The 12,325-nt window shown below is 50.5% G+C and overlaps 4 protein-coding genes across 4 annotated transcripts in view; 1 reads left to right on the forward strand and 3 right to left on the reverse strand.

The window, feature by feature from the left end:
* Window positions 1-1,577, reverse strand: part of OSBP2 (oxysterol binding protein 2) — a 136,349-nt gene extending 134,772 nt beyond the window's left edge. Inside the window, exon 1 of the mRNA XM_063315270.1 lies at window positions 1,240-1,577. Coding sequence (XP_063171340.1) covers window positions 1,240-1,529 — 290 coding nt within the window. The 5' untranslated portion in view covers window positions 1,530-1,577. The remainder of the gene's footprint in view (window positions 1-1,239) is intronic.
* The window catches only part of PES1 (pescadillo ribosomal biogenesis factor 1), a 426,838-nt gene that overhangs the window by 336,584 nt on the left and 77,929 nt on the right, over window positions 1-12,325 (forward strand). The gene's annotated exons all lie outside the window — the stretch shown is intronic.
* MTFP1 (mitochondrial fission process 1) overlaps window positions 1-12,325 on the reverse strand; it is a 246,205-nt gene that overhangs the window by 62,551 nt on the left and 171,329 nt on the right. The window lies entirely within an intron of this gene.
* On the reverse strand, window positions 5,204-8,275 carry C15H5orf52 (chromosome 15 C5orf52 homolog). The gene is made up of 3 exons (XM_063315968.1): window positions 8,102-8,275; window positions 6,802-6,910; window positions 5,204-5,520 (listed from the first exon to the last, which is right to left on the reverse strand). The coding sequence occupies exons 1-3, from the start codon at window positions 8,179-8,181 to the stop codon at window positions 5,266-5,268; spliced, it is 444 nt and encodes a 147-aa protein (XP_063172038.1). The 5' UTR covers window positions 8,182-8,275; the 3' UTR covers window positions 5,204-5,265.

The raw sequence follows: 12,325 nt of genomic DNA on the forward strand, positions 1-12,325 counted from the left end.
ACCCAATCTAAACCCAATCTGATTCGGCAGAGAAGACGTAGACACAATGCCCCCTTCGCTTCGTTGTCTTCCAGCAGCTGGTTTTTCAGACAGTTAGGAGGACCTAAGTCATGCCCATTTCACTTGCCATCTTTTTCCAGCAAGTGCACCCTTCCACCTTTGCGCACCACAGCATCTGGGGCGCTGCTGATACCACTACGGCAGTATCAGCCAAAGGCAAATAAGCTGGGATCCATCAAGGAACCCATCCTCACCCTGCAACCTCTTTCATCCCACAATCGCACAAATCTGCATGCACACCATTGCTGGAGGAGCTAAGCAGCAGACAATACCTGTGGGTGCAACGCTACCCACAAGATATGAGCACAACAGCTGTCTTGGTGGGAAAACTCATCACTAGGTTTCAGAGTCAACCAGGATACTTAGGGGGGATAAGAATAATTTATGTCAGGGTGCAATTCCAGTAAATAAATATTTGGAAGTGTTCAATGCATTACAATGGATGGCAGCTACCGTAATACACCTTACAGTTGAGCACAAACAACCCCCTACCTCTACCGCAATCTCTGTAGTATCCCAGCAGCCCAAACACTCTTCCCTCAGCTAGGGAATGGGGTGCACTGAACACCCACAAGCTCTTTGGACTACAGCTCCCATTATTCCCCCAGTACAGCAAATTTTTCCCCAGCATCCAGATGGCCTAGATATCTATGTAGTGAGGGATGACAGGAGTTGCAGTCTTCTACTTGGTGCAACTGCAGCTGAGAAAGGTGGGCTGGGGATGGTAGGATTTGTAATCCAACACTTGTTACACTGGGGGCAATCTGGCCACAGGGGCTCTGGCTGGCACAGTCCTGCAACATGCTAGGGAGGAGGAGGATGGACCCTGGAATCCGACCCATCAGAACCAGATCAATGGAGAACAGGCTATGCTAGTCGTGGATGCTGGAAGATGTACCCCGATCCCTCTGAGTGGCAGCTTGCTGGAGCATCTTGCCTGTGGGGGAAAGGGAAGATGGGAGGTGTAGTCCAACCTGTCTCAGGTGCCTGTTGGACCTTGCAGGAGCAGCCGGTCAATGTGGGAGGAGACAATGGGAGCTGAAGTCCAACCACTCCGGGCCGGGAAAGGAGGATGGGACCTGAGGAGAGCGCCGCGGGAGGGGAGGATGGGAGCTGAAGCCCAAGCCCTCCGAGCCGGGAGGGGCCGAGGGGAGACGGGGAGGATGGGAACGGGGGTACCTGTAGTAGCTGAGCAGCCCGTTGCTGAGCACGAACCAGCGGCGCTGGTAGCCCTTCAGGTAGTTGGTCCACTTGAAGAGCCACCCCTTGTAGGTGTCGGGGCCGACGGCCGCCGCCGAGCAGGCGGCGGCGGCGGCGGCGGGGCAGCTCTCGACGACCAGGCTCATGGCGGCGCCGAGCGGGCCCCGCGGCGGCGGCGGCGGCTTGCAGGCCAGGCACGGGACGGCGCCCAGCAGGGAGACCAGCCCGCGGGTGCCGGCGCTACACAGAGGCGCGGCCGCCCTCCCCATAGGCGCCGCGGCGCCCGCCCAGCTCCGGCTCCGGCTGCGCCTGCGGCCCTCGCTCGGCGCCGCCGCCAGGGCTGGGGAGGGGCGGGCGGCACGTGACCGCGGACACGCCCCGCCGCCGCGCACGCGAGGGGGCGGGGCGACAGTCGCCCGGGGCTCCGGCCTCCGCCGCTCGACCCCGGGCGAGCTCCAATCCCGCGGTCCCCCCCGGCTGGCTGGCGGAATCCTGGGAGTTGGAGTCCGCCGGGCTTAGAGTCGCGGGGGCTGAGAAACGCCGCAAACCCCTCAGCCCGGAGGAGCCGCCGCCCCGCTTCGCAGCCCGTGGGAACGCAGCTGCCCCGGAGAAGCAGCCCTGCTTTGCACGCCGCTGCCCCTTGGGCGGAACCTGCTCCCGACGCCTCGCCTTGCTGAAAAGGAGGGGCGTAACGGGACCACCCCTGCCCACGGCTTCCATCGCCCCTTCCCACCTTTTACGCGGCCCAGCAGAAGGCTCAGGCATTTCCTCGTGGTCTCCCCTCCGAGGACAAACCAGACCTGACCCCGGCTTAGCTTTTCAGCCAGGAGCCATCACCTGGCAGTATCCTAATGCCTATATTTCCAAAATACATCCCCGTTCACAGGTTGGTGTGTCTGTAGTAAGATGGCATGCATTATCTACCTATCTATCTATCAATCAAATTTGTCACCGCCCATCCTCCCACCAGAGGGACTCTGGGTGGTTTACAACAATAATCAATAAAAGAATCACTGTACAAAAAAATTACAATATATTAAAATATAATATCTAAAAATACAAATACAAATGAACAACAATCATAGATAAAAATAGAATCCCAAATGGCAGACAATATCTCAGTCCTTCTATGCGATGAGCGCTCTAGGCCTACCCCACACGTGATGACTCCCCTCCCCACCCCAGAGCCACGTCTTCAAATTCCTCCAGGAGCGGATGTCCTATCTGACTTGGGTGACGGTTTTCGTGCAGCATCCTGATTAATAAAAGTAGCCACTGGTCAACGGATGGCAGCGTGAATTTCCGCCAGAGTGTCTCTCGGGATGGAACGGCAGGCTGACTTTAGATCAATAAAATTGGACCCTCCTTTATAGGTGTTCTTCTACTGTTGTAGCTACTTTGCTGGTCACTGATCGTAAATAAAATTTCAGTTTCAAATACAGATAATCCTCGTTTAGCAACTGCTTGCAGTTACCGCTGTGATGAAAAAGTAACTTTGCCACCAATCCTCACATTTATGACCATCGCCGGTCTTTATAGCCAAGGAAAGCTGAAGTTGGAGCATAAGCACCAGTTTCACTTAGCGACTGCTTCACTTAATGACTGAGTTGCTGGTCCCAATTGTGGCTGCTAAACAAGGACTACCTGTATATTTTAATGGCTTCTACATGGGGCTGCCCTTGAAGACCATCCAGAAGCTGCAGCTGGTCCACAATGCATCTCGGGTGGGCAGTTCATGGAGGCACATTTTGCTCATGTGACCCTGATGCTTCGCCAGCTGCATTGGTGGCTTCTGGGTACAATTCAAGTGCTAGGTACCACCTTCAAAGCATAGGGCCTGGCATCTGAGATACTGCTTATCTCCACTTGTTTCTGCCCGTCTGGTGCCATGAAGCAGGGTGGGTGCCCTCTAGGTCCTGTTGATTAAGCTCTGTCCCTTGATAGGCCCCAGGAAGCGCACTTTCTCGGTTGCAGCACCGGCCCTCTGGAATGACAGCTCCCCGGAGATCTACACAGCTCCCACCTTTATGACGTTCAGGAATTCGTTAAAAACTTGCTTCTCCAAGGCGTTGAGATAGGCAGGTGTCAGATCCCGCTTAGTTAAGTTTAGCTTTGTAGATGGGTGTATTGCTATGATTTCTTTTTATATGTACTGTTCTCCTGTTATTTGAAGCTGCCCAGAGTTGTTAAGCAGTCGGGCAGCCTTGGAATTGGATAATAAACAAATAAATAAATCAGCTGGCATCCCTGTAGCATTCTGGTCATCTTACAGTCTTGAAAATGTTGCTGGCAAAAGCTCATCAAGAAGCATGGGGTGTGCAAAAAAAAAAAAAGAGCTCAAAACATTGGGCTCTTAAAAAAATTAGAGAGGAAAAAGAAGAAGTGGTTAATGAGGACCTGATAGAAATTCTTATAAACTTGTCTATGGTGTGGAGAAATTGGACAAAGAGAATTTTTTCTTCTTATAATGATTGGCTTCATACAGATCCAAGGCTTGGAAAGTGAGGGGCTCCTTCACTCAATATGCTATGCATTTGTGAAACTCTGGAACAAGATGTCTGATACCAAGATGGAGTTAAAACAGAGTGATAAAAAGCCTTGCTAATTCTGTTATTTGCACACTGTAGTCTTTCTGACCAGTATAAAATATCCTTTAGACCAGGGTTCCTCAACCTTGGCAACTCTAAGCTGTGCGGACTTCAACTCCCAGAATTCCCCAGCCAGCTCTGAGCTGGCTGGGGAATTCTGGGAGTTGAAGTCTGCACAGCTTAGAGTTGCCAAGGTTGAGGAACCCTGCTTTAGACTATCACTTAAAGCAGAGGATGAATTAAAGGCATGTAATCATTCCAGATTAGAGAGTTTGCAGACTGAAGTAAGAGAAAATTGCTGAAGAACGTGTGCTTTATCAGAGCTGCCTGCTAAGAATGAACCTACTGCATTCTCTAATTATTTATTATGACTATTATCACCTATATAATTTTCTTCAAGAAGCGAAAATTGGGCAGAGAACAAACAGATGTGTGTTTCATGGCAACAAGAGAATCTGAGCCTGAGAAGGCGATGTTTAATTATTTGTTTATTTTATTTTATTTTCTTATTTATTCCATTTATAGGGCTGCCTACTCACCAAGCAACTCTGATGGTTAACAAGGGTTACAAACATCAAATAATACTCAAAGGACCACTCAGCTCCCAATGCTGAAACAGAGACTAGCTAAGTCTACACAACATGGTTAAGCAGGTCACTGAAAGGCCTACGTGCACAATCTCCTAAACTTGGCTAGTGTTAACTTTAATTAGGTTTTTCCTTGGCTTAATATGTTGTACAAACCTAGCACATTTGATAAGCCTATGATGTGATGTGCTGTGTAGTTACAGAACATGGATTCATTAGACTAATTGTTATGAAAACACATTAACCGATTCTTAATTTGATCCTAATTTAAGTTAAATTTCAGTTGCCGTCTGCCTTCATAAAAATTATGTGGTTAATAGCAAAAATGCACATCATTTTTTCATCTAGTTCCTCCTTTCTGGAACTGACTACCCCCTGAACAATGTTTGGACTCAGATGGCTGAAAACTTGATAGTTGTACAATCTGGATAAAACCTGAGATTTCTCAAGACCTTGTGCTGATAATTGGCAAAATTTGACAAACTTCCTGGGGGGCCTGTGCGGGAGTAAACCAAGTCAAGTCAGTCAGAATCATATGTTGAAGCCCCACCCTTAAAAGTACTTCAATTGCACAGTTAAGGCTGCCATCTTGACTTTTTTGACCCCGTGCCTGCAGACACCCCTGCAAACTTGCAGGATTTTGATCATTTCATTTCAGGACAACCCAATTCAGACCTCGCAACTGTTTCACGGATGGCAGAGCTATTTAGCTTGGGTGGGCCCGCTTTAATGCCTTTTTGTCAAGAAAACCAACCAACTGGATCCGGTTTACACCACAGTTTATTCCAATTAAATGACGCTATAACACCATTTTCCGAGCATGATTCCAGTTATCTGATTCGGTCTGGCTTGGCAAAGGGCTTCCCCATGCTTGCGGCAGAGGATTTCTGAGACACCATCAATTTGTAGGATGAGCCGAGTTGTTGTATAACGTTCTGATAGTCAATGTCGTCCAACATTCTCTGGTAATGGTTGTACTCCTTCTTCCACCGGCATGTCTTTTTCTGCTGGTCGTTGATAAATTTCCTTTTCATCTGTTCAAACAGATTCTCAGCCTTTTTTTTGCTATTTTCGATGTGCCTTGCCTGGAAGAGATCAATCCGGAAGGAAGCAGTTGCAGGAGAGCAGAAGCTGGCAAACCCGGCCTTGTGTCCTTTCGTGTGCCCCCCAGGGCAGGCAATCGCAGCCAGGCATTTCTGCTCTGGGGTGGTACGCAGTTGTTCAACACTGGATTCACACGTTCAAGGGGTTTGTTTAGCTTCAAAAATCCAGGCCACCATTGCAAAGCAGCAAATCTTTTCTGCTCTCTACATGTTGCTTGGATTTTTGCAGTTCAGATAAGGTAGCCCAAATCTCGGCCTTGCTCTTTAGGAGCCCAAGCTTTCTTGTTTGCGGATTATGTAGTGGTTATGTACAGAGGTTATGAAGTGTACCCCACTACTTTTTTTTTTAATCCATTCAGTCATGACTAATTCTCAGAGACTGCCTGGACAAGTCCCTGCAGTTTTCTTGGCAACATTTTGGAAGTAGTTTGCCATTGCCTGCTTCCTAGGGCTGAGAGAGTGTGACTGGCCCAGGGTTACCCAGCTGGATTCATGTCTAAGGCAGCACTAGAACTCACAGTCCCCCAGTTTCTAACCTGATGCCTTAACCACAACACTAAATGGGCTCTTACTCCACTACTTAAAACATGCTAAAACAAACCATGGTTTAAGAATAAACTCAGTCTGTGTATCAATTGATATGGCAGTGCATACATATATTCTGCATGTGCTGTCGTGAAGCACCAGAGCAGATTCAAGCCCATCCGACGTCTGTCTCTCCACCTAATCTGCAGGATTGATTCACTAGTTGGTCACAAAGAGGAGAGAACGTGCCCCATTTATCCTTGCAGTTCTGGCATTCAGATTATACTGCAGGCTCCACTTGGCTAACCAACACTTGCTTCGTACAACACAGTAAACGCTAAACCCAGGTGAACAAAACCTAACTGCTGTGTGCGTGTAATCTTCTTTGCCCCCCTAAGTAAGTCATTTTATGGCTTAATGGGATGACTCGATTGAGACAATATACTAAAATGGGGGCTGGGTTCCCTCAGTCTGGTAATCCACAAATGCATTTTAACCTAGTCGAGGGAGCCCAGCTGCTAAGTGCCAGACTTTTACCAATCTAACATAGTAATCCTCATTATCAAAGGCAAATTGTCTGTGAGTCTCAGTTACGGGGAAACATGGACAGACGCTATGTGGCTCTCATACCCTTGGGCATCTGGTTGGCACTGCTGGAAAGAGTTTTGACCCAGCATTTCTTGTATGCTCTGATTCCTGACACTACCAGAATTCGCGCAAGAAGTTCGAAAGACATACCTTAATCTCCTGGACCCGCTGAACACTAACATTGTCCTGGATAATCACCTTAGCCAGGTGGCTTTTGGGCAGAAACCTCTTCAGAGCAGTTTCCCCGCAAGTTTGCTGACTGAACGGGAGAAAGGTTAGAAGGGCAGCGCCAGGGTCTCTTTCCTAGCAGTCACAAAAGCTCCCCACAACCTGGGCTAAAATCCAGAAGTGTGAGCTTTGGCACAATCTGTCCCAATCATTCACACATGGGCAAGGAGAGAGGAAAAACATCCAGCCACCAGTTGCTGGTTTCAGGAACGGAATGGCAATGCCCTGCTTTCCGCCCCTCTCCCAAAGCCAGCCCGGAGTAAAGCCAGCCCCTTTTAGTAGTTACAGACAAGTCCCATAGTTTAACGTTTAACTGCTGCTGAGTTTCTGCGCTAGGAATAACTTTGAGAGCTGATTCGGTTTGCCACATGATGGTACGGTAATGGCATGCAAGCCATGGCATTAGGAAGCACTGTGGCACCAAATCCAGGAGCCCTGAATGGCACCCCGGAGGCAGTCGCCAGCCCGGTCCAGACGGGGGTCTGCAGTTCTTTGGGTGCGGGGGGTGTGTGTCTTTGAAGCCTGATAAGCCCTGGCTAACTATCTAAGTGGCCTCAGTGGTTATTTCATAAATATTGCAAGCTTGGAAGCCAAAGATGGGGAGCTGGGGACCAGGGGTTGGAGCTGCCCACATATTTGGCTACCCAAAGGGCTTCGGCATGCTCAATATTTATTACATAAACAATATGTAGTTGGGGTTGAATTCAGTTCAATTTGGTCCCTTGGGGTTTCAGGGGGAGCATGGACAGGTAGCGGAGAAGCCTGGAGACTGCTGGGGGAAGGACTGAAGATAGTGGGCAACAGCTCTCTCCTCCTTTACAGCTTCCTAGTTTAAACGGCAGCTCCGGGATCACCCGGTGGCCTCCCATCCAAGTCCCAACCGGTCCGATCGGGACTTCGTTTTTTCTCTTTTTCCCCAAAGTCAGCCAGGGAAGTGGCTGGGACTCCCACCTCACATCCTTCCCCGCAGGGGAGCGTTTTGGTTCACGCTCTCCCGCGCGCGCGCGCGCGCGCGCACACACGTGTGCTAGAAAGCCTTTCTCTTTGACCCTTTGGGGCGGGGCACGCATCTCTGCCTCCTTTCTTCAGACGAGCGACGTCTGCAGAGTGCGAGGGCGCCGCCGCCCGACAGCGGCACCCCCTCTGGCCGGGGCGGGGGGGCGCGGAGGGGTCTCTCGCGGGAGGAGGGGGAGGAGAACCCCCCGCCGCCCCCCGTCCTCACCTGAACAGCACCAGCACGTGGTGGGCGCGCGGCTGGAAGAAAGTCACGACGGGGCGGGGCCCGTCCAGCGCCTTCTCCATGCCTGACCCCGCGGCTGAGCCGGCCGGCCGGCGGCGGCGGCGCGGTCACAATGGGCCCGCCCTCCCCGGTTGCCGCGGAAACCGCCGCCGGGCTCGGAAGGGGCTACCGGCGCCTTCGCGCAGCGCCTTCTGCTCCCGAGGCTGCGGCGAGAGGACGGCGGAGAGCGAGAGCGCCATCGCCGGAGGCGGCGCGGGGTGGGTGGGAGTAGGGAAGGTGCCCTCGCCCTGGCGGGGCGGGCACGGGGAGCCGCGGCGCCGGAGGGGCGGCGGGGCGGGCGAGAAGGGGCGGCGCGCGGATGGGATGGAGCCTCCCGGGGCGGGAGCAGGCTACCTTTGACCGCCAGGCGCCTCACGGCTCGGGGAGGGAGGGCTGCCGGGGATGCTCTTCCAGCAGCGTCCTTGGCTTGCTAGACGAACTCCCTGCCCCGTCCTTGGGGCTCGGCCTCTGGGTGACAGCCGGGAGGTGCCCGCCTGTCGCTGGAAAGGCACTCTCGGCTTCGCCCAGGGCTCTTGGACTGTAGCTCCCAATATCCCCAGCCAGCCTGGCCAAGGATGAGGGAGGGATGAGGCCACCACTGCCGCTAGCGGAAGAGAGCCGCTCCCTGCTCTTGGACTGCTTCCCGCGGCTGGGGAGGCCAGAGAACTTTGCTGCCTGCAGACACACCAGATGCAAGGAGGGTGGTGGGCAGAGATGCAGAGCAAGGGGCTTTTGAAAGGATCCGTTTCCCAGATCCTTACTTGCCCCCCTGGAGGCAGAGCTGAGTCAGGGACCTGAAATTCAGGATCCCTGGTTCCATCCTGCTTCCTGGAACACTAGGCCCATGGGGCCCTTTTCAACAGAAGCAGGGTTTCTCATCCAAACCATAACCGGGTGACTCCACGTGGCCTTTGTGCTTAAAAAGTAGGAATACAACATGGGGCCAGCAAATACCCTGGAGGCCAGCAACATCTCCACCCCTCAGAACAGTATTTTTCAACATTGGTAACTTTAAGATGGGTGGACCTCAACTCCCAGAATTCCCCAGCCAGCTCTGGGGGAGTTGAAGAATTCTGGGAGTTGAAGTCCACCCATCTTAAAGTTGCCAACATTGAAAAACACTGCCTTAGACCGCGGTGCTCTTAGGCCTCATTAAAGTCGCTTCATGCGAAATGGGCAGTGACGAAATTGGAAATATAAATAAAGCCAAAAGTGGCTGAAAACAGTAAGGAAACATCCCTCTTGCTCCACAACCAAGACAAGGCCCATCATGTACGTTAGACTGAAATTATGCAGCTCTTCATCCCGATACCAATTTATTAGCGTTAACATGAGTGAAATGTTTTAAAAGGTGCCAAAAACGTATCATAAAAAGGGTCATATTGGGAAACTGGTGGGGGTTGTTAACTGCAATCTTAGTTTGTTCTCAGAGGGCCAGCCCCCCAATGCAGCAAAGACAGGCTTTTTCCCTTGTGGTATCATTTCCTTTAGCTTAAAAAAAAATGTGTTAGAAAGCCATAGCGGCTGGATTCGTTCATCTCAGGAAACCGGGACAAATGATCCGCAGAAGAGTTAAGCCCAATCCGCAGAAGAGCTAAGCCACCCTTTGAGAAACTCTTCTAGCCTAAAACTCCCCCAGCTTTTTAGGTTCTTAATCTGGAAGTTCTTGTTGAAATGGTCACCAGGTACTGATGTCATCTTATTCCTAGTAAGGGCACAGAAGGGGGAGGGGAACTGAGCGCGGTGTCCGTGAAGTGATGAAGCCAATCTGGACCAGGGAGAAGTGTTGCTGGTTAGGATTCTGGCATTAGTTGAGTTCAAACCTGGCACTCTATCTAATATGGTGTTGCCCCGCTGGAAAGTATAACGGCATATAGTTTTCCTGAATATTTTGCGGGGGGGAGCTAGGGGGCTATTACCAATGTCCCTGCCTAGTTTACAGCGCTGAGATTTGCAGCCTGCCTCCCATGTAACTACCAGCCAGGTCTGATTTTAGCTCAGCCACAGCTGACTAAGTGCTGCACCGATGGCAAAAGGGAAGAAAGCCCATGGATGATTCCTTCTTCAGCTGTTGTAGCTGGCTGAGTATGGTGGTTCTGCGCAGCGACTGAGATTCAAAACAGACTAGCCACCTCTTCTTTGGCCCTCGACTAAGGGAGTGTGCAACTCTGATTTTGTCCCAGCTGCAACAATGAGCTCTTCCTTTATTTCCACACTGCACTCTGAATTTAGAACTTAAAGCCCCATCTGAAATTACCGGAATCATCATTGCTTGGTTTTTTAAAGCTGCAATTGAGCAAGCAGGGGGAAGAAAAGGGGTCTCTTCAGGGGTAGCACCAGAGCTTTGAAATACCCCAAGTAGAGGTTCCAAGAGGCTCTTTGGTTTGATTTTAAGGAGAATTTATTTCTTTATTCAATTTATATAGCTGCCCATCTCAAACCAGTGACTCTGGGAGGCCAACAGTCATAAGAAACAAACAAAACAGTAAAAAGAAATTAAACACAAATAGCCAAGAGATATTAAAATCCGTTGGTGTCAGCACCACCAGGAAACGGGGCCCTTTGCACACTCAGGAAGACGTTCTTCCTTTCAAAGGGTTTTAAGTGTGTGTGTCTTTGCGAGTGTACAGCATTTTCTGGCCCGGAGTTGCACCTGAGTGGCACCCTTGTGTTAAAAAAACACACACAAAATTTGAGTGGCATGCTTGAATACCAAAATAGTTTGACCTCCTTGAGTTAAACCCAACTTCTGGTGACTTCACAGCCATGCATTGCTCTCATATTGCAACAATTTGCTATCAGCTCCTCGTCTGGACTACAGATCTGGGATCCCCTGCTGTCTCTCTTGCGCAGGTCAAGCTCCAGAGAGGGAAAGTGGCTCTGGGTTGGCCCTTTCCGCATGCCGCCTCATTAACCCCAGGCTTCCTTCTCCCTAGGAACTCCTCGCAAGTTTTCACACGGCTGGGGAGGCAAAGACGTGTGAAGTTTCTGTGGAAAGACACCTTTGCAAAGGTAGGGTTTTTGAAATGGCCCAAATCTTTGGCGATTTTGACTGTCTTGCTCCAAATCAGATGAGATTGAGGGCATCAAGGCTGCCACCACCATCTTACACAGTCTCTAAACACAAAGGTCTAAAACAATACCCCCTAATAATTTAGAGTGCAGAGACGTTGAAAAAAGGCATCTGTCTAAAGCAGTGTTTCTCACCTGTGACGACTTTCTGATGCGCGGACTATAACTCCCAGAATTCCCCAGCCAGCATGGTTGGCTAGGGAGTTGAGGTCCACACATCTGAAAGTTGCCACGGTCGAGCAACACTGGTCTAAAGGAACTGATTAAAAACAAGTTGAGGAAAAAAGCTGTGTGCCGTGGTGCCTGGATCACGGGGCTCTTCAGATGATGATGCGACTGTATATAACATATAACTCTATACGGTATAGATGAGGTTGGGAACAGCTGGCAGAATGTATCACTTACCACACACACCCAAACTGCTTAACAGAATACCCCTCAGCTACCTGTGGGCCAGCATATCACAAGAGAAAAACTTAAATCTCTCCTGTTTCATCACTGAAACTTGCCAAACGCTTTACGCAGCTTTATCTGGTCCTTCCAAGGTGGGTAAAATTAACTTTGTCCAGGAGAAACAAGAAATATACTTGGGGCTGGTTACAAGGTGGTCTATCCCGGTGATGCCAAATATGTTCCTTTTTCCCCCCTGCGTCAACTTTACTGGAAGACACCACTTAGGATGTTCAAGGAGAGAAAGCTTCCTGGCTCCATTTGACTGGGGACTCCAGTAGATGCCACTGGCCTTTATCCAAGAACTGATGCAACATGCAGGTACAGGTTGGAAAGATTCGTGAGGCAAGGGTCTGTTCCCCAATAATGGGTTGTGCCCACACAGTGTGCATATCCTTTGAGCGAGCAGCCTGTGGGTCTCCTTCAACTTTGCAGACGTTTAAAGTGCTCGTTATCTCCCTTAAAAGCTCTGAAAAGCCACTGAGCCAGTGTTTCTCAACCGTGGCAACTTTTAAGATTGTGTGGACTTCAACTCCCAGAGTTCCCTAGCCAGTCATGCTGGCCAGGGAATTCTGGGAGTTGAAGTCCACCCATCTTAAAGTTGCCACGGTTGAGAAACACTGCGCCAAGCTGAGACAAAGGACT

This window comes from Candoia aspera, chromosome 15 (genome assembly GCF_035149785.1).
Source record: "Candoia aspera isolate rCanAsp1 chromosome 15, rCanAsp1.hap2, whole genome shotgun sequence".
Classification (NCBI taxonomy): Eukaryota; Metazoa; Chordata; class Lepidosauria; order Squamata; family Boidae; genus Candoia; species Candoia aspera.